Genomic DNA, 25,884 nt, shown 5'->3' on the forward strand with positions numbered 1-25,884 from the left:
GAGTGTTTTGCCTCCATTTTCACTAAGGAAAGGGACCTGTTGTGAATGAGAACTTTAAGGAGCTGGGATATTGGCTTGAACAGATCAAGCTTAATGAAGTTGATGTTCTGGTAATTTTGGCGAACATTAAGATTGATACGTCCCCAGGGCCAGACCAGATTTATCCTAGGTTACTTCAGGAAGTGAGAAAGGAGGTTGCTAAGCCGTTGGTGAAGATCTTTGCTTCCACAGGAGTCATAGCGGAGGATCGGATGGAGGTGAATTTTGTTCCACTTTTCAAGAAAGGTAATGGGGAAATCCATGGCAATTACAGGTCAGTCAGTCTTACGTCTGTGATTAGCAAGGTTTTGGAAAGAATACTGAGGGATAGGATTTACAACTATTTGGAAAAGCATAGCGTGATTAAAGGCAGTCAGCATAGCTTTGTGAGGGGCAGGTCATGCCTAACTAATCTTATTGAGTTCTTCAAGGAGGTGACAAGACAGGTCGACAAAGGTTGAGCAGTAGATGTGGTGTATGTGGACTTCAGCAAGGAATTTGATAAGGTTCTCCATTGTAGGTTCATTCATAAAGTCAGGAGGTTTGGGATACAGGCAGATTTGGCTATCTGGATTCAGAATTGGTTGGCTGACAGAAAGTAGAGAGTGGTTGTAGATGGAAAGTATTCTGCCTGGAGGTCAGTGTTGAGTGGTGTTGTGCAGGGCTCTGTTCTTGGGCCTCTGCACTTTGTAGTTTTTATAAATGACTTGGATGAGGAGATTGAGGGGTGGGTTAGTAAATTTGCAGACGGCACAAAGATTGGAGGTGCCATTGATAATATTGAGGGCTATTGCAGGCTGCAGTGTGACATAGACAAGATGCAGAGCTAGGCTGAGAAATGGCAGATGGAGTTCAACCTGGATAAATGCGAAGTGATGCATTTTGGAAGGTCGAACTTGAATGCTGGTTATAGGATTAAAGACAGGATTCTTGGCCGTATGGAGGAACTGAGGGATCCCTCAAAGTTGCCACCCAAGTGGACAGGGTTTTTAAGAAAGCATGTGGTGTTTTGGCTTTCATTAACAGAGGGATCGAGTTTAAGAGCTATGAGGTTTTACTACAGCTCTACAAGTCCCTGGTGAGACCACACTTGGAATATTGTGTCCAGTTCTGGTCGCCCTACTATAGGAAAATACAGAGACTTTGGAGAGGGTGCAAAGAAGGTTTACCAGGATGCTGCCTGGACTGGAGGGCTTGTCTTGTGACTTTTCCCTCTGGAGAGAAGGAGGAAAGAGAGGAGACCTGATCGAGGTATACAAGGTGAGGCATGGATAGAGTCAATAGCCAAAGACTTTTCCCCAGGACAGGATTGACTGGAACGAGGGGTCATAGCTTTAAGATATTAGGAGGAAGATATAAAGGAGACATCAGAGGTAGGTTCTTTACACAGAGAGATGTGAATGCATGGAATGTGTTGCCAGTGATGGTGGTGGAAGCAGAGTCATTGAGGACATTTAAGCGCTTGCTGGACATGCGCATGAGCAGCAGTGAATTGAGGGGTGCGTAGGTAAGATTATTTTTTGTTACATTAGGATTGGTGGGCGGCACGGTGGCACAGTGGTTAGCACTGCTGCCTCACAGCGCCAGAGACCCGGGTTCAATTCCCGCCTCAGGTGACTGACTGTGTGGAGTTTGCACGTTCTCCCCGTGTCTGCGTGGGGTTTCCTCTGGGTGCTCCGGTTTCCTCCCACAGTCCAAAGATGTGCAGGTTAGGTGAATTGGCTATGCTAAATTGCCCATAGTGTTAGGTAAGGGGTTAATGTATGGGTATGGGTGGGTTGCACTTCGGCGGGTCGGTGTGGACGTGTTGGGCCGAAGGGCCTGTTTCCAAACTGTAATCTAATCTAATTAATCCTCGGCACAACATCCTAGGACGAAGGGCCTGTTCTGTGTTGTATTTTTCTATGTTCTACAGAATCCCTACAGTATGGAACCAGGCCATTCAGCCTATCAAGTACACACTGACCCTCCAAAGAGCATCCCACCCTGACCCACACCTGCACTCACTCCCTGTAATCCTGCATTTCCCATGGCTAATTCATCTAGCTTGGCCATCCCTTGACACTATGGGCAATTTAGCATGACCAATCCGCCTAACCTGCACAACTTTGGACTGTGGGAGGAAACTGGAGCAACTGGAGGAAATCTGTGCAGACAGTGGGAGAATGTGCGAACTCCATACAGACAGTCACCCAAGAGTGACATCAAAGCCGGGTCCCTGGCACTGTGAAGCACCAGTGCTTATCACTGAGACAAAGTGCCACCTCAAATAGATGAAAAGAATCACAGATGATTTGGTGATGAGAAAAAAGTTCAGTTGTATGTAATAGCACACCTGAATATGTATATAAAAAACACAGAAAGGATTTCTGGATAAAATGAATTATGAAGAAATGATCTGTTTACAGTTCTCTGGTGTTGTCCCCACCTCTGAGCCAGCTAGAGATGGATTCAAGTCTCAGAGGTAGATAATAACATCTCTGAACAGGTTGATTAGAAAACATAAAAACCTTGTTCAAGAGGCCCAGCTTCATATCCCACATGCTCCAGAGGTGTGTAATAATGTTTCTGAACAGGTTGATTCAGAAAATAACAAAATAACCTGTTCAGACATGATAGGGCACACCTCTGTAGCAGTTGTGACTTGAACCATAATGTTCTGACCCAGAGAGTGGAACACTGCTTCTGTGCCAAATGGTTATTTGCATGTTACTCAGATTGAAAATTCATTCCAATTGAATCATCTTAAATTTATCCAATAATAGTAATAATAATATATATAAACGCACATTGTATATTACTGGTTGAGTTATTGCTAGCTGATTTGCAAGTGATGGGTTTCTTTGCAATTTGCACCAAAAAGAGCTGAGTTAGCATGGCTTCAACAAGTGGGGTCCATGCCTAAAAGTCTATTAGATTTCTTTAAGGAGGCAATGAGCAAGATAGATCTTAGAATCCCGACAGTGTGGAACCAGGCCATTTGACCCAACAAATCCACACTGAACTTCCAAAGTGTAACCCATCCAGACCCACCCTGCCCTATTATTCTACATTTATCCTGACTAATGCACCTAACCTACACATCTCTGAACAGTACAGGCAATTTAGCATGGCCAATCCATGCAACCTGGCACATCTTTGGATTGTGGGAGGAAACCAGAGCACCTGGAGAAAACCCACACAGACACAGGGAGAATGTGCAAATATCACACAGACAGTGGCTAGAATCGAACCTTGGTCCCTGACGCTAACAATTGAGCCACTGTGCACAGCCAGTAGACATAATCTGTTTGGATTTCCAGAAGGTCATGGATATTGTGTCGCACAGAATGTTGTCAAATAACATGAGAGTGCATTGTTTTAGGGACAAGGTACTGGCATGGATAGAGGGTTGGCTAACTGTCAGAAGGCAGCGAATGGATTTAAAGGGATCTGTTTCAGGATGGCAGCTGGTGACTAGAAGAGTTCCAGTGTTGGGACCACAGCTAATCATGTTATTCATTACTGATCTGAATTAAGGAATTGGGGGCATTGTTGCTAAGTTTGTAGGTGACACAAAAATAGACGGAGGGGTAAATAGTGTTGAGTGAGCAGGGAGGCTGCAGAAGAATTTGTAAGGTTAGGACAGTGGGCAAAGAAGTGACAGATGGAATATAATTTAAGCAAGGGTGAGGTTATGCACTTTGACATGAAGACTGTTTTCTAAATGGGAAAACTTCTCTATGCTACTCATCTGCGATGAGGAAGGGATCTCATTGAAACTTAGAGAACAGTGGAAGGCCTGGATAGAATGGATGATGTTTCCACTAGTAGGGAATACTAGGACCTGAGGGTACAGCCTCAGAGTGAAGGAAGGACCCGGTAGGACTGAGATGATGAGGAATTTCTTCAGCTAGAGATGATGAATCTGTGGAGCTGGTTGCTGCAGAATGCTATGATGACCAAATCATTGGATATATTTAAGGAAAAGATAGATAGGTTCTTGATTAGCAAGGGGATCAAATGCTACTGGAAGAAGGCAAGAGAATGGGATTGAGGACCACATCAGGCATGGTCAAATTGCAGAGCAGACTTGGTGGTCTGAATGACCGAATTCTACTTCTATACTTTATGGGCATTTGAAGCCATAAAACTGCTGTAAAAACATTCCAAAGGTCTCGTGAGATAAAACTAAATTCGTTGGAATAACGGATAAAAGTGTCTAGACAAGTGAATCAGGAAATTAAAACCAAGGGACGAAAATCTGCGTGGAAAATGCAATGGGCTCACTCTATAAGAAAACAGAACGTTACATTTAAATATCTTTTGGGCATTCAGTGAAGAGTCGAGAGACTGCACATTCACTTTCACAGGCATTCACATTCAGCGGGAGGCAGGAGCTGCGCACGCGTAGTCCGGCTTTGTGGGGAGCAGGGAGTGTACATGCGCCGTCTCTGTGCTCTGGGGATGGCAAAGGGTCTTCATTCTCACAGAGTGACTGTGTTTCTCTCTGATCAATGCCTGGTTCGTGCTGCAGTTCAAACCGGTGGTTGATAGTGTGAGCAGCAGAACTGTGAAGCTGAGGCCGGCGAAGATCGACGCGAGCATCGTGGACTTTTATTCTTTGAATTTGCCTCCTCCAAGGAGTTAATGTTTGCTGCTAAGTGGGAGGATAACATCAGGCTCACGTTCATCTCGAGCGGCGGCCTGTCAAAATTTATTTTTGGAAACGCCAGTTTTATTTTGTTGCTTAGGATTGTTTTGGAGCAAAGAAATCGGTTTTAGGAGGAGACGGCGTGTGACGTGGCGCAGCAACTGACATGGAGCCCGGGGAGGAAATAGGTAATTGGGCTATCGGTATTACTGGGGCAGGAGCTGAGGCCAGGGGGCTGGGGATTACTGGCTGCTGTGGCTTTCCTCTATGGGTTACAGCACTGCAGAACTCATGGTTAATACATCAAAAACAAACCGATCGGCTCATTCATTGCAAGTAAAATCACACTGTTGCTGTGCTTATGAGGAGGAAAAGGAACCTCCATGAAAGCAAAATAAAAACAAATGTTGTTTATGATGAAACTGACTACATTTGGAGGTGCGAACGTTTTGTTTTTCGGTTAAAGAGACTAGCTTCTTTTTAATTATTTGCCATTTGTCCAACACTGAAATTTATAAATGTACCCTGGATATAAAAGACATCTGAGTGGGTACATGAAAAGGAAGGGTTTGCAGGGATATGGGAATTAGATCAGTTTAGGATATCTGGTGGCAATGAAGAGTTGGACCAAAGAGTATTTTTTTCCATTTTAAATATCTCTGTGATGCAATGTGAAATAATTTATTTTGTTCAATGTGGATAGCTTCATTCATACATTAGAAGCAAAGTTTGACAACAATTTCTGGTTGGTATGGATGATTGGACAGAAGGCACTGTTTCCATGCTGTATAATTCTGAGTCTCCATGAGCCTACCTTGTTGAAATTAGAACATTTCCTTCATATATTAGAAACAAAGTTTGACATCAGGTGTATCTTTTTGGAATTAAAACTGTTTTTATCAGTGTTCATTTTTCTCATATGTGGCTGTGGTCAGATAAGACAGAACTAGGGATGTCTTAAATTTTGTTTTGGTTAAGATATGTGGTCAAACATTTGGTCTTGCCTATTTTTGTAAGGGATTCAACTCAAAATGTAACAGGGTGTGGTGGGCAAATTGTTGGAAGGAATCCTGAAGGACAGGATTTACATGTATTTGGAAAAGCAATGACTGATTTTGGATAGTCAACATGGTTTTGAGCATGGAAAATCGTGTCTCACTGACTTGCTTGAGTTTTTTTGAAGAAATAACGAAGAGGATTGAAGAGGGCTGAGTGGTGGAGGTGATCTGTATGGACTTCAGTAAGGAGTTCGACAGAGTTCCCCGAGACTGGTTAGCAAGGTTAGTTCACATGGAATACGTGGAGAATTAGCCATTTGGATACAGAACATGTTTGAAGGTGGAAGACAGAAGGTCATGGTGGAGGGTTGTTTTTCAGACGGGAGGCCTGTGACCAGCCATGTGCAACAAGGATTGGTGCTAGGTCCACTGCTTTTCATCATTTATGTAAATGTTTTGAATGTGAACGTAGAAGGTATGGTTAATTAGTTATAAGACGATAAGACCATAAGGCATAGGAGCGGAAGTAAGGCCATTCGGCCCATCGAGTTCACTCCGCTATTCAATCATGGCTGATGGGCATTTCACCTCCACTTACCCGCATTCTCCCCGTAGCCCTTAATTCCTTGTGACATCAAGAATTTATCAATTTCTGCCTTGAAGACATTTAGCATCCCAGCCTCCACTGCACTCTGCGGCAATGAATTCCACAGGCCCACCACACTCTGGCTGAAGAAATGTCTCCGCATTTCTGTTCTGAATTTACCCCCTCTAGTTCTAAGGCTGTGTCCACGGGTCCTAGTCTCCTCGCCTAACGGAAACAGTTTCCTAGCGTCCACCCTCTCCAAGCCATGTATTATCTTGTATGTTTTTATTAGATCTCCCCTTAATCTTCTAAACTCCAATGAATACAATCCCAGGATGCACAGCCGTTCCTCATATGTTAGACCTACTATTCCAGGGATCATCCATGTGAATCTCCGCTGGACACGTTCCAGTGCCAGTATGTCCTTCCTGAGGTGTGGGGACCAAAACTGGACACAGTACTCCAAATGGGGCCTAACCAGAGCTTTATAAAGTCTCAGTAGCACAACGGTGCTTTTATATTCCAACCCTCTTGAGATAATTGACAACATTGCATTCGCTTTCTTAATCACGGACTCAACCTGCATGTTTACCTTTAGAGAATCCTCAACTAGCACTCCCAGATCCCTCTGTACCTTGGCTTTACGAATTTTCTCACCGTTTAGAAAGTAGTCCATGCTTGTATTCTTTTTTCCAAAGTGCAAGACCTCGCATTTGCTCACGTTGAATTCCATCAGCAATTTCCTGGACCACTCTTCCAAACTGTCTAGATCCTTCTGCAGCCTCCCCACTTCCTCAGTACTACCTGCCTGTCCACCTAACTTTGTATCATAGGCAAACTTTGCTAGAATGCCCCCAGTCCCTTCATTGGGATCTTGATCCAGTGGGCCAATGGGCTGAAGAGTGGCAGTTGGAGTTTAGTTCAGATAGATGTGAAGTGCTGCATTAATATATAATGCAGCTGCGGCCCCAACACTGAACTCTGCGGGACACCACTTGTCACCGGCTGCCATTCCGAAAAAGAACCTTTTATCCCAACTCTCTGCCTACTTTCAGACAGCCAATCCTCAATCCATACCAGTAGCTCACTTCGAACACCATGGGCCCTCACCTTGCTCAGCAGCTTCCCGTGTGGCACCTTATCAAAGGCCTTTTGGAAGTCCAGGTAGACCACATCCACTGGGTTTCCCCAGTCTAACCTACTTGTCACCTCTTCAAAGAACTTTGCAGATGACATCAAAATTGGAGGTGTAGTGAACAGTGAAGAAGGGTACTTCAGCGTACATTGGGATCTTGATCCAGTGGGCCAATGGGCTGAAGAGTGGCAGTTGGAGTTTAGTTCAGATAGATGTGAAGTGCTGCATTTTGGAAAGGCAAATTAGAGCAGGACTTATACACTTAATGCTAAGGTCTTGGGGACTGTTGCTGAACAAAGAGACTTTGGAGAGCAGTTTCATAGTTCCTTGAAAGTTGATTCGCAGGTAGATAGAATAGTGAATAAGGCATTTGGTAGGCTTGGTTTTATTGGTCAGTACATTGAGTATAAGGATTGGGAGGCTATATTGTGGCTGTATAGGACATTGATTAGGCCAGTTTTGGAGTACTGTATGCAATTCTGGTCTCCTTCCTATCAGAAGGATGTTGTGAAACTTGAAAGGATTCAGAAAAGGTTTACAAGGATGTTACCAGGGCTAGAGGGTTTGAGCTATAGAGAGAGGCTGGATCAATTGGGGCTATTTTCCGTGGAGAGTTGGAGGCTGAGGGGTGACCTTATGGAGGTATAAAATCATGAGGAACATGGCTATGGTGGATAGATATGGTCTTTTCTCTGTGGTTTAAAACTAGAGGGCATAGGTTTAAGATGAGAGCGGAGAGATTTAAAAGGGACCTAAGGGGCAACCTTTTCATGCAGAATGTGGTACGTGTATAGAATGAGCTTCAGAGGAAGTGTTGCAGCTTGGTACAATTGCGCAATTAAAAGGCATCTGAATGAGCATATGAATAGGAAGGGTTTAAAGGGATATGGGCCAAGTGCTGGCAAATAGAACTAGATTTATTTCAGATATCTGGTTGGCATGGATGAGTTGGACTGCATGGTCTGTTTCTATAGTTTGCATCATTGTTGGCTCAGAAAAACCTATGAAGGAACGTGCCTTAACATCAACAGGATAGGACTGAGAATAAGCTGGATTGAAAGAAAAATATTTAGTTGTATTTGTTTGCTTCACATTGAAGTAGACAACTATGGCATGAGCAACTTGGAATTAATACAATTATGCAAAATGGTGCTGGTTTTCTTGATATTAAACTGATATTTAACTGTCTCCTGCTTATCAAATAACATTTCTATTGCAAGACAAGCTCAGTTGTAGAAACTTTTCCTGAAGCAATTTGGATCATAAAATAGGAAGAAAGCTAGTTCCTTAAGTTTGTTCAATAATTTCATGAGATCGAGATTGCTCTGAGACTTAAAATCAATTTTTCTATAGTTTCCACATATCCTTTTTGCATTTTAGATGACAGAACTCTGTTGGCCTTGGCTTTAAAGTTATCAACATATTTGGCATTAGTTTCTGATTGTAGAATATTCCAAAATTCTTGATATGTTGAGAGGGCAAGAACGCATATTCATGTATTGTCTTTCACTTTGTCAGGATGTCCAAAGTGTTTCAGTGTTCTTTTTGAATTGTAGGTAACACCTCAGTGGGTCTGTATGGAATTTATATGTTGCGTGAGGCTATGCGGGCAGTACAAAAGCAAAATACTGTGAATGCTGAAAATTAAGCAATACTCCTTTTATTCATTCCCAGTGATGTCCACATTCAATCAATACCAGCATTTATTGCCCTTCGCTGAATTGCTTGCTGGGCCATTTTTAAAGGACGTATATGAGAGTTGACTGCCTTGCTTTGGGTCTGCAGTCACATACAAGCCAGACCAAATAAGAATGACAGTTTTTCTTCCCTGAAGGATGTTAATTAACCAAATGGATTTTGTGACAATGCACAATAGTTAGATGGGCTTGTAATTCCAGATTTTATTGAATTAAAATTTCAAGATTTTCTATTGATTATTTCAACCCATATCCCAACATCATGAGCCCTGATCTGTGGATTACTCATGCAATGATGTTACCACAGTATACCCATCACTTGCCAAACACTGTCTGACCTTCCCATGTACGTATGCTTAGTTATCAGAAGTGTTCTTAATCTTGCAATCAGAACCAATAAGCTAAGTCGATATCGAGCTTGAGTAATACTGAAGCTTGTTTCCATTTTATAGATTCATCCACATTTACAACACACAAAGAGGTCATGCAGCTCATTGTGCCCATACCGGTCAACAAAGACCTGACCATACTTATCTAATTTTCTGGCTGTTGGCCATAGCCCTAGAGGCTGTGTAAATGTATCATAGAATGCCTACAGTGCAGTGACCCATTGAGTCTGCACCTAACTTCCAAAGAGCATCCCAGCCAGACCCAGCATCCCCCACCTTAGCCCCATAAACACACATTAACCTTGGCTAATCCATCTATCTCTGCACATTCCTGGACACTATGGGCAATTTAGCATGGCCAATTCACGTAACTTCCTTTGGATTGATGAAAAATAACATGTAACGTCTTTGGATTGTGGGAAGAAACCGGAACATTTGGCAGAACTCCGCACAGACACACTCCTGAGATTGGGATTGAACCTACGTCCCTGGCACTGTGAGGCAACAGTGCTAACCACTGAGCCACCATGCTGCCCTAAAATGAATCTCTAAATACTGAAAGTTTTTGAAAATTTGTGACTGAACTACCCTTTCAGGCAGAGAGTTCCAGATTCCCGCTACACTCTTGTTGAAAACGTTTCTCTTCAATTCTGCTAATAGCCTTCTACCTTCTTTGTTGAATCCATGCCCCCAATTATTGAAGTTTCCTGAAGAAGGGCTTATGCCCGAAACGTCGATTCTCCTGCTCCTTGGATGCTGCCTGACCTGCTGTGCTTTTCCAGCAACACATTTTTCAGCTCTGATCTCCAGTATCTGGAGTCCTCACTTTCCCCCAATTATTGACCCTAATATGAATCGGAAAAATGCTTTCCTCTTTATCCTATATCCTCTTTATCTGCGTCTCATCATCTTATACATTTCTGTCAGGTCTCTTCTCAATCTTTGCTGCTCCAAGGCAAACAACTCAAGCCTATTCAATCTTTCCTCATAGTTCAGACCCTCAAGTTTGGTCAGTATCTGAGTAAATCTCCTTTAACTCTTTCTTGTGCAGATTCAGCATTCCTACAATGTGGTGACCAGAATTACAAGTAGAATCCTAGTGTGGCCTGACCAGCTCTTTATGTAGTTTTAGAGATTAAAAGAACTGCAGATGCTAGATAGGCAGGAGGCTGTAAGCTGGCCTCCCTTATGTAATTCTAGTGTGACATCTGTGTTCTATGGCTTAGTTAATAAATGCAAACATCCCAGATGCCACCTTAACCACTTTATTTACCTGCCCTGCTACCTTCAGGAATCAATGAGAAAGTAGACCAAGGTCTCACTGAACTGCAGTAGTTTTTTGGATCCTATCATTTAGAGTGGGCTCTCTTGTTATGTTTGCCTTCCCGAAGTGCATTATCTCACATTTTTCTGAGTTGAATTCCATTTGCCATTGCTCTGTCCAGCTGACCAGTCTGTTGATATCCTTCTGCAGTTTATGGCTGTCCTTCTCAATATTTACTGCCTCCCAATGTTTGTGTCATCTATGAACATCTTGACCCTATCCCCTACATTTAATTCCAAAATCAGTCATGTATACTACAAACAGTAAGGATCCCAGCACTGAACCCTGCAAAACCCCACAAACATCTCTTTACCATCACCCTCTACTTCCTGCCTCTTAATCAATTAGCTTGGATCCCATGGGCTTATTTTCTTGATTGGGCTATTATGAGGGACCTTAGCAAAAGACTTTCTGTGGTTCATGTAGACCACATCAGATGCAATACCTTCAATTGTTCATTAAGTCCTCAAGATCTAGATTGACACCTCTGTCATCTGAAAATGGATAAAGAATAAGGAAGTTGCAGTCAATTTCGGTGTTGCTCCTGAAGCACAGTAACACTGGTACATCAGCACTGGATTTGGTGTGCAACCAGTAGGTATAAAGAAGTGTGATATCTATCCACCAGATACTCACTAAAAACTCCGAAAAAAGCTAGGATTTATTTACGTAAAACTAATTGAATTTTAAACACCGTGTCATGTCTTACTGGCTACAAAACAAATTTCTTGGTCTCTCTAAATTTACCTGACATGAAGAAAAACTCATTCTTTTACATTTTAAGTATAACTGGAAATCTAGGACTTTTTCCTCACCTCTCTTCATCTCATCTTTCTTTCCCTCATTTTCAGTCATTGTACAAGATGTTGCATTAAGTATTCTAATTTTCACTTCTGATTTAGATGTTTTGTACTGAAGGGATGGTTTGTCAGTAGCAGAGGCATGCTATTTCTTTCCTTGGCTTACATGAGTCTCATCTTGTGTAGAGGGTACTGAAATGCGTGGTATCCCGAAAGTAATAAGATGCTATGAAAATGTCTACGAAAAATCTCCGCTGACTTATAACTTGAATGCGAGATGAATGGTGTACTTTCATCACATACCACAAAATGTCAGCGAAGATACTAGAATTGAAAGGCTGCCAAGTTTAAAAGGAACCATATGATAGGAATATTAACAGAACATGGAAATGAAACATCAATCAAGGATATCAATTGCTTAGGAGTACTGTAGTGCACAGAATGTGGTGTAGCCTGATGTCCCACAGACACCTGAGAAATGGATATTATTATGAAGGAGGGGCAGGCCTGGACATAATTTTAGGTAATGCAACCAGGGTTGAAGTATCAGTTGTGGAACATTTTGCAGACAGCAATCATAACTCTGGTGGATTCAAGATTGTTATCAAAAAGGGCAAGAACGAGTTTGAACTCTACGTTCTAAACTGGGGGAAGGCCAATATTAATAAGATCAGATTTGGCCAGAGTATTCAAGAAGGAAATAGATAGAGAATAGAGCCAACATGTTCCTATAAAGAGGGAGTGGGACCAACAAATCCAGCAGACCCTGAATTTTGAGGGATATATAGGATTGAGAAAAAAGGCTTCTGGAGGAAAGCTTAAGGGCTCAAGGAAGGGTTTGGAGGGATATGGGCTGGGTGCTGGCAGGTGGGACTAGATTGGATTGAGATATCTGATCGGCATGGGCGGGTTGGACCGAAGAGTCTGTTTCCATGCTGTACATCTCTATGACTCTATGACTTTAAGAGTATAGAATGTGCAAGTTGAAATTTAAAAAGGAAATAGAGAAGGAACAAGGGGCACAAAATGATAATGGCAGCTAAAATAAAGGAAAATCCCAATGTATTTTACTAGTGCATGAAGGGTAAAAACATAACTAGAATGAATTAAAGCCCATTACGGACCACAAGGTAATTTACACATGAAGCTGTAGGGCATAAGAATGTTCTAAATGAACTTTGCATCACTGTTCCCTAGTAAGAGGGACACTGGGTGTATGGAAATCAGTGAGAAGGAGTGATAAATTTAAAAAAAAATTAGCTTAGATAGAGAGGAGATTCTGAGTGGTCTGGCAGGCTTAATATGAACCCTGGGTGAAATGTGTCCTGGGGAAGAAATAACACGGGCACTGGCAATAATGTTTGGTTTCTCTCTGACCACAGGACTGAAGGAAAATCAGTGTGGTACTGTTATTCAACAAGGGAGCAAGGGATAGACCAGGCAACTACAGGCTAGTCAGTTTAACCTCAATGATGAGGAAACAATTGGATGCAATTCTGAGGGATGGAATGAACCCTAATTTGGAGAGGCAGGGATTAATCAAGAACAGTCAGCAATGTTTTGTTAAGGGATCACACAACATCAGGTTATAATTCAACTGGTTTAATTTGAAGTACTAGCTTTTAGGTGGCTATGGAGCAGGATCTAAGAGAATTTATAGCAAAAGATCAGTGTCATGTAATTGAAACAATATATTGAACAAACCAAGATTACTATGAAGTCTTTCATCTTTTAGAATGGGTTGCAGGTTTTGGTTCATTAATATGTAAATCCCAGAACTTCTGTTAAATTACGTTCTCAAGATAACTTAAGATTTTAACAAAAAAAATGACATCTTCTAGGGGATGTGTGAGGTTAGAGTCTGTCTGTATCCCAGTCTTGAGTCAGACTGGTTCTATTTTCAAAGTAGGAATTTATAAAATGTTACATGAATTGACTGCCTGCAGGTTGTGTGCTTTTTGATCAAAAATAGAATGTATCCGCAAATACAATTCTGTAAATGCAAATTCAACCCCTTGGCTTTTGTGTGTACATGTGTGAGAGAGAGTGAGAGTGAGTGCGCATGAGAGCGTGTGTGCTTGCGTGTGTGCATGCTTGGTAGAGTGTGTGCCTGAGTATAACGGAGGAGAAGCCTGCAAGAGGGTGTCTGAGAGAGAGCATGTGTATGAGAGAGGGTTTACATGATTGAGTGTGTAAGAGTGTGTGTGCTTGTGAGAGTGTATAGTGTAGTGGGGTCACCTGTAGTGTGACATGAACCTAAACTTGAGGCCAGTCTCATGGGTAGTGAGCTTGGCTATCAGCCTCTGCTTGGCCACTCTGCCTTGTTGCATATTGCGAAGTCTGTCTTGGAGGATGGTCACCGAGGCTGAATGTCCCTGATGACTGAAGTGTTCCCCAACTGGGAGGGAACGCCCAGTCCACCCCAGTTGGGACTGGCACTTCCACATCATTGTTAAGGGCTGGTCATATTTGATCAACTTGTTTGAATTTTTCAAAGAGGTGACTAGGTGTGTAGAATGAGAACAATAAATTTAAAATGGTCTACTTGAATTTAGCAAGGCTTTTGCTAGTCACCCATGGGAGACTGATAGTGTACTTTCAAGAGCCCATGAGATGAAAGAAATTTGTATAATTAGAATTGGCTGAGTGTTAGGAAGCAGTAGATGATGGCTGAGAGATGTTGTTGTGACTGGAAGCCCATGTTCAGTGAGGTTTTTCTATCATTGCTGGGGCCCTTGCAGTTTGTGTTAAGAGGTTGTCCAGTATGTTCAAGGATGATATGAAAATTTTTCAGGTGGTAAAGACTGAGGAGGATAGCATTACATTCTAGGAAGATCGAGGCAGGTTGGTTAGCTGGTCAGGAGTTCAATACATATAAATGTGAGATGACATATGGGCGGGACAAACAAGGCAAGGAAATACATGGTAAACAATAGAACCCTGAGAAGCACTGAGGATCTTGGTAATGCATGTCCAACTGAGCTTTTCCATTGGCATAGCAGGCAAATTAAGTGGTTAAGAAGACATATGGTATACTTGCCTTTATTAGCTGCGAAACAGAGTTTAAGAACGGGAAGATTATGCTGAAACTGTGTAAAACTGTACAAGTGACAGCCTGAGTATTGTGTGCAGTTCTGGAATCTACATTATAAAAGGGTTGTGATTACATGAAGAGGATGCAGAGTAGATTTAGCAGGATGTTTCCTGGGCTGGAGAATTTATTATGAAAAGTGATTAGATGGCCTGGGGTTGCTCTCCTTGGATCTGAAGAGTCACGATCTAAAATATATAAAAATGTGAGGACCATAGTTGCGGTAGACAGGAAGGAAGGTGAAGGCACCAATGACCAGGGGCATAGGTCTTCGGTAAGGGCCAGAGGTTTAGAGGGGATGTGAGGAAATTTCTTCTCACCTAGAGGTTGGTGGGAATCTGGAGCTCACGGTGTATGGGTGATAGAGGCAGAAATCCTCATACTATTTTAAAAATATTTAGATGTACACTTGCAATGTCAAGGCATACAGGCTATGGACTGAATGCTGGAAAATTAGATTAAAATAATTAAATGCTTGTTTTTGACCAATGCAGATTTGATGAAACAAGGGCTCTTCTCTTTTTTATGATGCAGACAAATTATCACCCTACATTGCTTCCAAGTGTTTACACTTCATCTGTTTCATTAATGGCTTTTCAGGAAGGAGATATGCTGTACTTGTCTACATGCACGCATGTGCACCCAGAGTTTCAGCCATGAATTTGAATCTTAAAATAAATTTAAACTTAGAAGGAATGGAGGATAGAAACTGGCAAGGATTGCATTGGAAGTGTAATAGAGAGGTAACAGCTAGTGTGGTGAGTATTTCAGCAGCAAGATGAACATTTTTACAGAGGTGAACATGAGTATTTTTGGTGATGGTGCAGATATTTAGTTAGAAACTAATTTTGGGCTCAAGTATGACACTAGATTGTGAACAGCCTGATTGAGATTCTCACAATTGCCAGCAACAGAGTTGAAGTTTGTAGTGTGGACTGAAAACAACAGCTGTTCAGGTGGGGCTAATTTCTGCTTGTCACATTCTGAAGGTCAAATAAGCAATTAGTCAATTTGGTACAAGTGGACTGCTTGAGAAAGGTGGTCATGTGGAAGGGAACTACAATGCAGATTCAATTCTGTTTTCAATGATATTGCTGAAGGAAAGAATGCAAGACAAGTAGGAGAACGTTATAGGTCGGAACTTTGGGTAAGAGGTAATAGTGTAGGAATGTGAAAAAACCTGTAGCAGGTCATTTCTCTGGCTATGCTTGGATAAATAAGAATAGTACTAGGTGAGTGCAAATGGACATTGAAATAGTGACATAAGAGGAGGCTGATCAACTGTGTCAAAAGCTGCCGACAGATTTAGAAGGATTTGTGGGTAAATGACCTTTGTCACAATCACGTAGGGTGTCATTTGTGACTTTGACCTATTTGGTACTGTGGCAGCATTCAGACCTTACTAATTGATTGTGATTAACTAAAAAGTAATTTGTGTTATGTGACTGTCTTCCACTCGCTGCATTTGTTGGGAGGAATTGCACTGCTTTAAAAGTGGTTCTAATTTGGATGCATGAATTTTGTTTGCCATATTTAATAGTAATTCTCAAATACTGCTACACATCACTATGCAGCGAACATTCTTTAGAGTCCTGCCATTAGCTGGATTCTGCCTCCAACTCATTTGCTGGGACAGTGGTGTCAACAAAAGGATAGAATTACCATGATGATGAATGATACAGAGACAGCTCTGTATACCAAGAAATGGAATGTTTATGGATGTATGGCATGACCAATTGTACAGATCATCAAAATATCAAAGTTTCAAAAGCTACATTTAGCATGGCTTTTAAATTTTTTGCATGTTCTTACATTTCCTAATATGCAGGTAAAGGTATTGCTCTTGGGGGAATTTCCAATTTTATAACTGCATTCTTTTTTAAAGAAAGAGTGACATTCCTTGAATTTTTTTGCACAATCACACAATCTTCATTAACATTTTTGTTTTAATGATTTGTGAAGTAATGGTATGTTTACTGATCAAAACTTAATTGACATTTTTTATCCTTAATTCCAACTGATGAATGACATTCTCCTGCAAGTGCACCAGTATTAACTGTTCTGATCTTAACAGGTGCTGCTTGACCAACTGCATATTTCTAGCATTTTCTGCACTTATTTTAACTTTGCAGTTTCTGCAGGTTTTAGTGTTCATTAGTGTACAATTAATTCTTTCTGAATAAGTTTCACATGTCTGTAGGAATAGAAATTTTATGAGTTAAAGTAAATGGATTTCAAGTTCTTTTCCAATTCTATGTTACTGGTCATGTTGCTTTCTCAAAATCTGTGCAACACATGAATCCAGATTAATCAAAAGATACTGTAATAATGAAGATCCAAAAATAATTGTGTATTGCTTTTATAGACATGGACGTTATGAAACCTCTAATTGAAGTGACTCATAGTTCTGAAGGTGTATCAGATGAAGAACAAGAACCTGAATTAACAGACTTACAATTGCGACAACCTGCTGATGAAGAGGGAATTTCGTAAGTGTTTGTTATCTTAAAATTAGATTAATGTTTTATGTTTTCATGAAACTTTTTTATGAACTCTTCTCATCTTTTCACAAACATTTAATTTGCTTCTAGATATTATACCAAATTAACTTGTTAGGTCAGAACAATGACATATCATGCAGTTGTCAGGACTTGATGGCACCTATCTCAGGATAATGATGGAAGCAAGAGACGAGATTGCTGTGGCCTTGACAGATATCCTTGAATGCAGTTTAGCCACAAGCACCCTCCCAGATGACTGCATATTAGCTAACATTGTTACTCCTTTGTTTAAGCAGGGCATCAGGGGTAATCTAGGACATCTTTTGTCAGTGAGCCTTGCATTAATGGTAGGAAAATTATAGGAGAAGATTCTTAGGGACTGGATTTACTCACATTTGGAAAATAATTGATTTGTTAGGGATAGTCAGCATGGCTTTGTGCAGGGAAGGTCTTGTCTCACATTCGATTGAGTTTTTGGAGGAAGTGACAAAAGTGATTGATGAAGGTAGGGCAGTGGATGTTGTCTATGTGGACTTTACTTAAGCATTTGACAAGGTGCCACTCAGTAGGCTGGTCCAGAAGATTACATTACGTGGGATCTCAGATGAATTGGTTAGTTGTGTATAAATTTGGCTTGGTCATTGAAGAAAGGCTGGTTGTGGAAGGGTGTTTTTCTGACTGTAGGTCTGTGACTATTGGTTCTCCACAAGGATCAGTGCTGGTGCTCTGTTGTTGTTTATAATATGTAGAAGTGTTTTGGATGGAAATGTATGTGGTCTGATTATTAATCTTGCAGACAACATAAAAATTAGAGTTGTCAAAAGGTATGGCAGGATATAGTCAGTTGGAAAGTTGGGCAGAAAATTGGCAGATGGAGTTTAATCTGTACAAATATGAGGTGATGCATTTTGGGAGGTCAATTGCAACAGGACAATATATAGAAATGGCAGAATTCTCAGGAGCATTGACTAACAGAGGGATCTTGTGCAAGTTCGTAGCTCTTTTTAGTGGCAACACGAGGATAAGGTGGTAAAGAAAGTGTACAGCATGCTTACCTTCATTGGTCGGGGCATGAATTTAAAAGTTGGCAAGTCATGTTGTAACTGTATAAATGGGGCGGCACGGTGGCTCAGTGGTTAGCACTGCTGCCTCACAGGGCCAGGGACCCAGGTTTGATTCCAGCCTTGAATGACTGTGCAAATTCCACACAGACATTCTCCCTGTGTCTGCGCACATTTCCACTGAGTGCTCCGGTTTCCTCCCATACTCCTAAGATGTGCAGGTCAGATGAATTGGCCATACTAAATTATCCATAATCTTAGGTGCATCAAACAGAGGGAAATGGGTAGGTTTCTCTTCAGAAGGTCGGTGTGGACTTGTTGAGCTGAAGGGCCTATTCCCAAACTGTTGGGAATCTAATCTAATCTAAAAAACTTTAGGTGACCACATAGGAGACATTGGACAAACTTGGATTGCGTTCATTAGAGCATCAGACACTGAGGAGCGACTTGGTGGCAGTATATAAAATTATGAGGGGCATAGATAAGGTAGATATTTGGAATCTTTCTCCTCGGGTGGAAACGTCAAATACTAAGGTGCATAGGTTTAAGGTGAGGGGGCAAAGTTGAAAGGAGATGTGCAAGGCAAGTTTTTTTTACACAGAGGGCAGCAGGTGCCTGGCTCGCGCTGACAGGGGAGGTGGTAGAAGCAGACACGATAGCACCATTTAAGAGGTATTAGACAGAAGTACAGACAAGAAGGGAGTAGAGGGATACAGACCTTATAGGTGTGATTAATTTAGAATGGCACCATGGTCAGTACAATTCTAAGTTTAGCAATAAATGTCAAAATTCCATTTGTCCTCTTCATTAACTGAACAAGGGCACTCTGATCCCTTTGCACCAAAACTATGCTGTAACTTTTTTATAGTCAATGGAACTTCATCCTATAATGTTTAAGGAAATAGCAGTTGAGATAATAAATAAATTAGTGGTTATTCTTCACAACTCTATAGATTCTAGAAAGGTTTCTACTAACTGGGAAGTATCAAATGTTACCTCACGATTTAAAAAGGAATTGGGAGATTGGAGAACTCTCCACCTGTTAGCTTGATACCCTTAGGAGGGAAGATGTCAGAATGCATTATTAAGTACATGATAAATGAACATTTAGAAAATCAGAGCAAAATTAGTTTAAGCCAACATGGATTGGGGTAGCATGTTGACTCAATGGTTAGCACTGCAACCTCACAGCACTAGGGATCTGGATTCGATTCCACCCTTGGGCGACTGTCTGTGTGGAGTTTGCATATTCTCCCCGTGTCTACATGAGTTTCTTCCGGGTGCTCTGGTTTTCTCCCACAGTCCAAAGATATACGAGTTAGGTGAGTTGGCCATGCTAAATTGCCCATAGTGTTTAGGGATGTGTAGGTTAGGTGCATTAGTCAGGCGAAATGTAAAAAGTAACAGGGTAGGGGTATGGGTCAGGATGGGATACTCTTGGAGGGACGGTATGGACTTGTTGGGCCAAATGGCCCGTTTCCACAGTGTAGGGATTCTATGATTTATAAAAGGGTGATCATATTTTATAAACTTGTTGGAGTTTTGAGGATATTGCTTATAGTGTGGACAGTGGAAAAATTTTGTACAATTCTGCTCTCTTTCCTAAGTAAAAATATGTTGTCGTAGAGGAGTAGTATGAATGTTAACAAGATTAATAATTGGGATGATGGTGTATTCTTATGAGGAGAGATTGAGGTTACTGAGCCTGTATTCCTGAGTGTTCAAAAAATGAGAGGCAATCTCAATAAATGTCATCACACAGGATGTCAGTGTGGGTATGGATAGGATGTTTCCTTGGCTGGTTACTGAAGAACCAGGGATGTAGTCTTAAATGGCCTGCACCTTAACCTGAGATTTGAGTTGAAAGGAATTTCTTCACTCAGTAAATCTTTAGAAATGTCTACCCCAGAGAATTGTGGAAACTGAATTATTGAACATGTTCAAGACTGAAGTCAATATGTCTCTGATGAATTGTGAAATTAAGGGAAATGCATTTTTTCTGGTCAATGTTTCTTGTCATCCAGGGTTCCCTATTCGTGTGAACCTTGCCTTTCACCCTCACAGGAACAAATAGACCTTTGTGCTCTGGCCAAATCACTTTTAAAGACCTCCCACTTGCCAGAGGTCCCTTTGCCTGGAAACACACTATTCCAGTCAACCCCTGCAAGCTCCTGTCTAATTACATAAATTGATCTGTGATTTGTACAAGGGTATAGTAAACATGACTTTTAAGATTTTCAAATGATTAGATTAGATTACTTACAGTGTGGAAACAGGCCCTTCGGTCCAACAAGTCCACACCGCCCCGCCGAAGCACAACCCACCCATACCCCTGCATTTACCCCTTACCTAACACTACGGGCAATTTAGCATGGCCAATTTACCTGACCTGCACATCTTTGGACTGTGGGAGGAAACCGGAGCACCCAGAGGAAACCCCACGCGGACACGGGGAGAACGTGCAAACTCCATACAGTCACCTGAGGTGGGAATTAAACCCGGGTCTCTGGCGCTGTGAGGCAGCAGTGCTAACCACTATGCCACTGTGCCGCTCATTACTAAATGAGTGGAAAGAAAAATAATGAGGGAGAACAGATGCAGATTCAGAAAGGTTTGAATTTATTGGGTCACAATCAATATATCACAGATCTAAATCATTTTGCATGTGTATTTAAAAGAAAATGAAATGCATGTTAAGTAGATTGCTACCAAAGTTTGTTAACTTTTTATGGAGGGGGCAGTGAAAAGGATTTCAAGACATGTATAGCTAGTCGGGTCATCAGGCCCAACATGAATTGATTAGGTAAAAACAATGACTGCAGATGCTGGAAACCAGATTCTGGATTAGAGTGGTGCTGGAAAAGCACAGCAGTTCAGGCAGCATCTGAGGAGCAGAAAAATCAACGTTTCGGGCAAAAGCCGTTCAACAGGAATACAAGCAGGGTGCCTGAAGGGCACTTTCTCCCCACCCTCGCCCTCCTCTCATTTATCTCTCCCATCGTGCCCATGACCTGTCCTACCTGCCTATCTTCTTTTCCACCCTCCTTCCTGACCTATCACCTTTGTTCCCCCACTCACCTATTGTACTCTATGCTACTTTCTCCCCACCCTCCTCTCATTTATCTCTCCACCCTTCAGGCACTCTGCCTGTATTCCTGATGAAGGGCTTTTGCCCGAAACGTCGATTTTCCTGCTCCTCGGATGCTGCCTCAACTGCTGTGCTTTTCCAGCATCACTCTAATCCAACATGAATTGATGGCCGTTTGTGGCATTTTTGCTTATGCTTTATCCTTACACAGTCACCCAAAAGGGTGGGGAGGGATTAGGTAGTTAATGGAAAATTTACTTTGAATCAGGTTTTGAAACATTGTATTCAATTTTATGGCAGCATCTTGAGGGTGGAAGCTGAGCCTTTGAATACTTTTAAAACAAAGAGAGAGAGAGAGATGGGTGAGGGAATGAAATGTTATTGGGTGTAGACAGGAATGTGAACTAAGGTGATCAGCTTTGATCTCTTTGAATGTCAGAAGTGACTCAAGAAGCTAGATGGCCTCTCCTGCTCCCAATTCATATTTTTATGTACAATTCTAAAAACTAAAAAATGAGACAAAACTTGAAAGTGTATCAAGGTATAGACAGGCTGCTGGAACAGCTAAATATGTGACAGATGAAATTTATTTTAGAGAAGTGCAAGATGTTTGAATGTGAACATAGGAAGTATAGTTAATAAGTTTGCAGATGATGCCAAAACTTGAGATATAGTGGGCAGTGAAGGTTATCTTAGAGTACAACAGGATCTTGATCAGATGGGACAATAGGACGAGGAGTGGCAGATGGAGTTTAAGTAAGATAAATGTGAAGTGCTGCATTTTGGAAAAACAAATCAGAGCAGGACTTATAAACTTAATGGTAAGGTTCTGGAGAATTTTGCTGAACAAAGAGACCCTGGAGTGCAGGTTCATAGCTCCTTGAAAGTGGAGTCACAGGTAGATAGGATAGTGAAGAAGGCGTTTGGTATGCTTTCCTTTATTGGTCAGAGTATTCAGTACAGGAGTTGGGAGGTCATGCTGCGGCTGTACAGGACATTGGTTAGGCCACTTTTGGAATATTGCGTGCAATTCTGATCTTCCTATCGGAAAGATGTTATGAAACTTGAAAAGGTTCAGAAAAGATTTCGAAGGATGTTGCCAGGATTGGAGGATTTGAGCTGCAGGGAAAGGCTGAATAGGTGTTGCTGTTTTCCCTGGAGCATCGGAGGCTGAGGGGTGACCGTTATAGAGATTTATGAGGGGCATGGATAGGATAAATAGATGAAAAGGTCTTTTCCCTGTGGTGGGGCAGTCCAGAACTAGAGGGCATAGTTTAATGTGAGAGGGGATAAGTTTTTAAATCGGACTTAAGGGGCAACATTTTCACACGGATTGGTGCATGTATGGAATGCCGGAGGAAGTGGTGGAGGCTGGTACAATTACAACATTTAAAGGAATTTAGATGGGTATCTGAATAGGAAGGGTTTAGAGGGATATGGGCCAAGCGCTGGCGAATGGGATTAGATTAGGCTAGGATATCTGGTCAACATAGACAAGTTGGACCGAAGGGTCTGGGTCTGTGTCTGTGCTATGCATCTCTATGACTCTATGGTATGTATTGAGAATAAGAATAAAAAAGAGGAAATATAAAACAAAGGGGACATTTATAAGTGGGAGGAGTGGAGGTGCTGCAAGTACAGAGAATCCTGGGATTATATGTGTGCACAATGTTGAGAAATTTTTAAAAAATGCATGTATGTTTCTGGGCTTAATAAGTTAAGGCCTCAAGTACAAAATTAAGGAAGTTATGGTGAATTTTTGAAATACAGATTCTGCCTCAAGTTATGTGTTATGACTAATTCAGGGCAATGCATGTTATGAAGCATGTTAAGGCTTTGGAGTGCAGGGAAATTTAGGAGAATAAATCCAGAGATTCATACAGCACTTCAGCTGTATCGATAGATTGGAGAAGCTGATAATCTTTTTTAAAAAGAAGGTTGAAAAGACAGTGTGCTGTAATGATTCTGATTCTTTGGTCTAATGACAAAGTATTCTGCTACTTTCTGGCTGTGTGAGCAGGAGATTTGAAGAAATATAGGCTGTTAGTTTTGGCAAAGAGCTTGGTTTTCAAACAAAGTTGAGGGCAGTCTTTGGCTGGAGTTTAAAGTAGTTTGCAAGAGAGTAATTGGAAATGATATGTTTCAAGTCAAACAACATGATACAAGGATTTGGGGATAGGTACTGCGAGTTGCTTTTGTTGAAACGATTCAGGAATAGCCATCATCTTCACTAGGGCCTTACCAGTGACACACACATCCTGAAAATTGACAATAAAGATATGTGTTGAATTTTGAATTTGATCAGAACTGTATGTATTTTGTTTACCTGCTGTGATAACTCAATGTTTTATATCTAATCTAATCACACTGACTGTTTATTTACAATGTAATTATTTGACTAATATAAAATACTACTCTAAAGACTTCTTTTAAAAAAAAAATCTGGCTTACAATATTAGATTTTTCTGGTACACCCTGATATGCAGATAGTTAATGACAGCGATTGGTGCTATTGTACCCGAAAGAAGGTTCTAAATGTGGAACAGGCAGTTTGCGATGTACATATTGACTGCCATATTTGCTTACGTATGTGCTTCATAGTGTAAGATTTGTGAAGTTTATGTGTTTTAAAATCATTTATTTTTAAGGTCAGATTTTTGACTATTGGCATATTAATTTTGTGTCTGAAGCGATTTTATGATTTCTGGAGCCATGTTGTTTTCCTTTAAAGCACAGCATGTGAGAAAGAAGGTAATGGGTTTTTGTTTACATTGAGGGAGTTTGTGACTTTTAAAAAAACAGTGTACAATATTAAGCATTTAAATGGAAAATTGTGGAATTATTTTTGGGCTTAGGGAAAACATCCAGACATTTGGGGAAAATCAAGTTTTTCTTGGTTTCAGTTTGGGTAGATCTGTGGATTTCCTAGCTGAAGCCTAATGTGCAAATCAGTTACTCTTGTGAAAGGAAAAAGATAGGTCAGACTTCTTAAAACAAGTTATTTTGATGTAAGGGGTTTCATAAAAGTTCCAGACCAGAAACGTATCGTTTAAACCCTGAAATGTTATTTGTCCTGAGAAAGTTTTAACTTAATTGGATGACAGGAGTGGTACCATGGCTTAACTGGTTAGCACTGTTGGGAGAAAGTGAGGACTGCAGATGCTGGAGAGTCAAGAGTCACAAAGTATGGCGCTGGAAAAGCACAGCAGGTCAGGCAGCATCCGAGGAGCAGGAGAGTCGATGTTTTGGGCATAAACCCTTCATCAGGAATGTGGGGGTGAGGAGGGGGCTGAGAGATAAATAGGAGGGTCGGGGTGGGGCTGGATGAAGGTAGCTGGGAAGGGAATAGGTAGATGCAGGTGGGCGGTGATTGTGATAGGTCAGTGGGGATGATGAAGCGGACAAGTGGCAAGGAAGATGGACAGGTGGGACAGGTCAAGAGGGCGGTGCCGAGTTGGAGGGTTGGATCTGGGATGAGGTGGGGAGGAGAGGAGATTTGGACACTAGTGAAGTGGATGTTGATGCCGTATGGTTGAAGGGTCCCAAGGCGGAAGATAAGATGTTCTTCCTCCAGACATTGGAAGCTTGGATTTGGCAGCAGAGTAGGCCCAGGAATTGCATGACATTGGTGGAGTGGGAGGAGTAGTTGAAGTGGTCGGCCACAAGGTGGTGGGATTGTTAGGTGCGTGTGTTCCAGAGATGTTCTCTGAGGTGCTCTGTGAGTTGCCATTCTGCCTCCCTGATGTAGAGGAGACCACATCAAGGGCAATGGCCGCTGTAGATGAGGTGGGTGGATGTGCAGGAAAACCTGTGCCTGATGTGAAAAGATCCTTTGGGGCCTTGGACGGAGGTGAAGAGTGCAAGTGTGGATGCAGCTTTTACACCATTTCCAGTGGCAAGGCAAGGTGCCAGGTGTGGAGGATGTGGTGGTGGGGTTCGTGGACTTAATGAGGGAGTCACGGCAGGAATGGTCTGTGCGGAATGCACATAGGAGTGGAGAGGGAAATATGTCTCTGGTGATGGTGCCTGATTAAAGGTGGCATAAACGGCAGAGGATAATGCGCTATACCTGAAGATTATTGGGGTGCAAGGTGAGGACCAGGGTGCTTCTATCCTCCTTGCGGTTGGAGGGATGGGGTTTAAGGGTGGCGGTGTGGGAAATGGATAAGATGTGCTGGAGGGCATTGTTGATCACGTGGGAGGAGAAATTGCGGTCCTGGAAATAGGAGGACATCTCCAATGTCTTAGAGTGGAATTGCTCCTCCAGGGAGCAGATACGGGGGAGGCGAAGGAATTGGGAGTAAGGGATCACGTTTTTATGGGGCGGGGGTAGACCAGGTCGCTATGGGAGTTGATGGATTTGAAATAGATGTTCGTGTTGAGTCGGTCGCTGCAGATGGAGAAAGAGAGGTCCAGGAAGGGGAGGGAGGTGTCTGAGTTGGTCCAGGTGAACCTAAGGCCAGATGCAAAGTATTAGTGAAGTTGTTCAACTTCCTCGTGTTGCCTCACGTTGCCAGGACTCATGTTTGATTCAAGCCTTGA

The 25,884-nt window shown here is 41.8% G+C and overlaps 1 protein-coding gene across 2 annotated transcripts in view; it reads left to right on the forward strand.

The window, feature by feature from the left end:
* The first annotated feature begins 4,459 nt into the window (after nt 1-4,459).
* LOC122550577 (neutral amino acid uniporter 4-like) overlaps nt 4,460-25,884 on the forward strand; it is a 206,183-nt gene continuing 184,758 nt past the window's right edge. For both annotated transcript variants that reach the window (XM_043691517.2, XM_087988028.1), the window contains exons 1-2: nt 4,460-4,860; nt 17,058-17,181. In XM_043691517.2, coding sequence (XP_043547452.2) covers nt 4,839-4,860; nt 17,058-17,181 — 146 coding nt within the window. In that variant the 5' untranslated portion in view covers nt 4,460-4,838. The remainder of the gene's footprint in view (nt 4,861-17,057; nt 17,182-25,884) is intronic.

Source organism: Chiloscyllium plagiosum, unplaced genomic scaffold, assembly GCF_037043375.1.
Source record: "Chiloscyllium plagiosum isolate Xiang-an unplaced genomic scaffold, Cpla_swu_hap1 HiC_scaffold_6, whole genome shotgun sequence".
NCBI lineage: Eukaryota > Metazoa > Chordata > Chondrichthyes > Orectolobiformes > Hemiscylliidae > Chiloscyllium > Chiloscyllium plagiosum.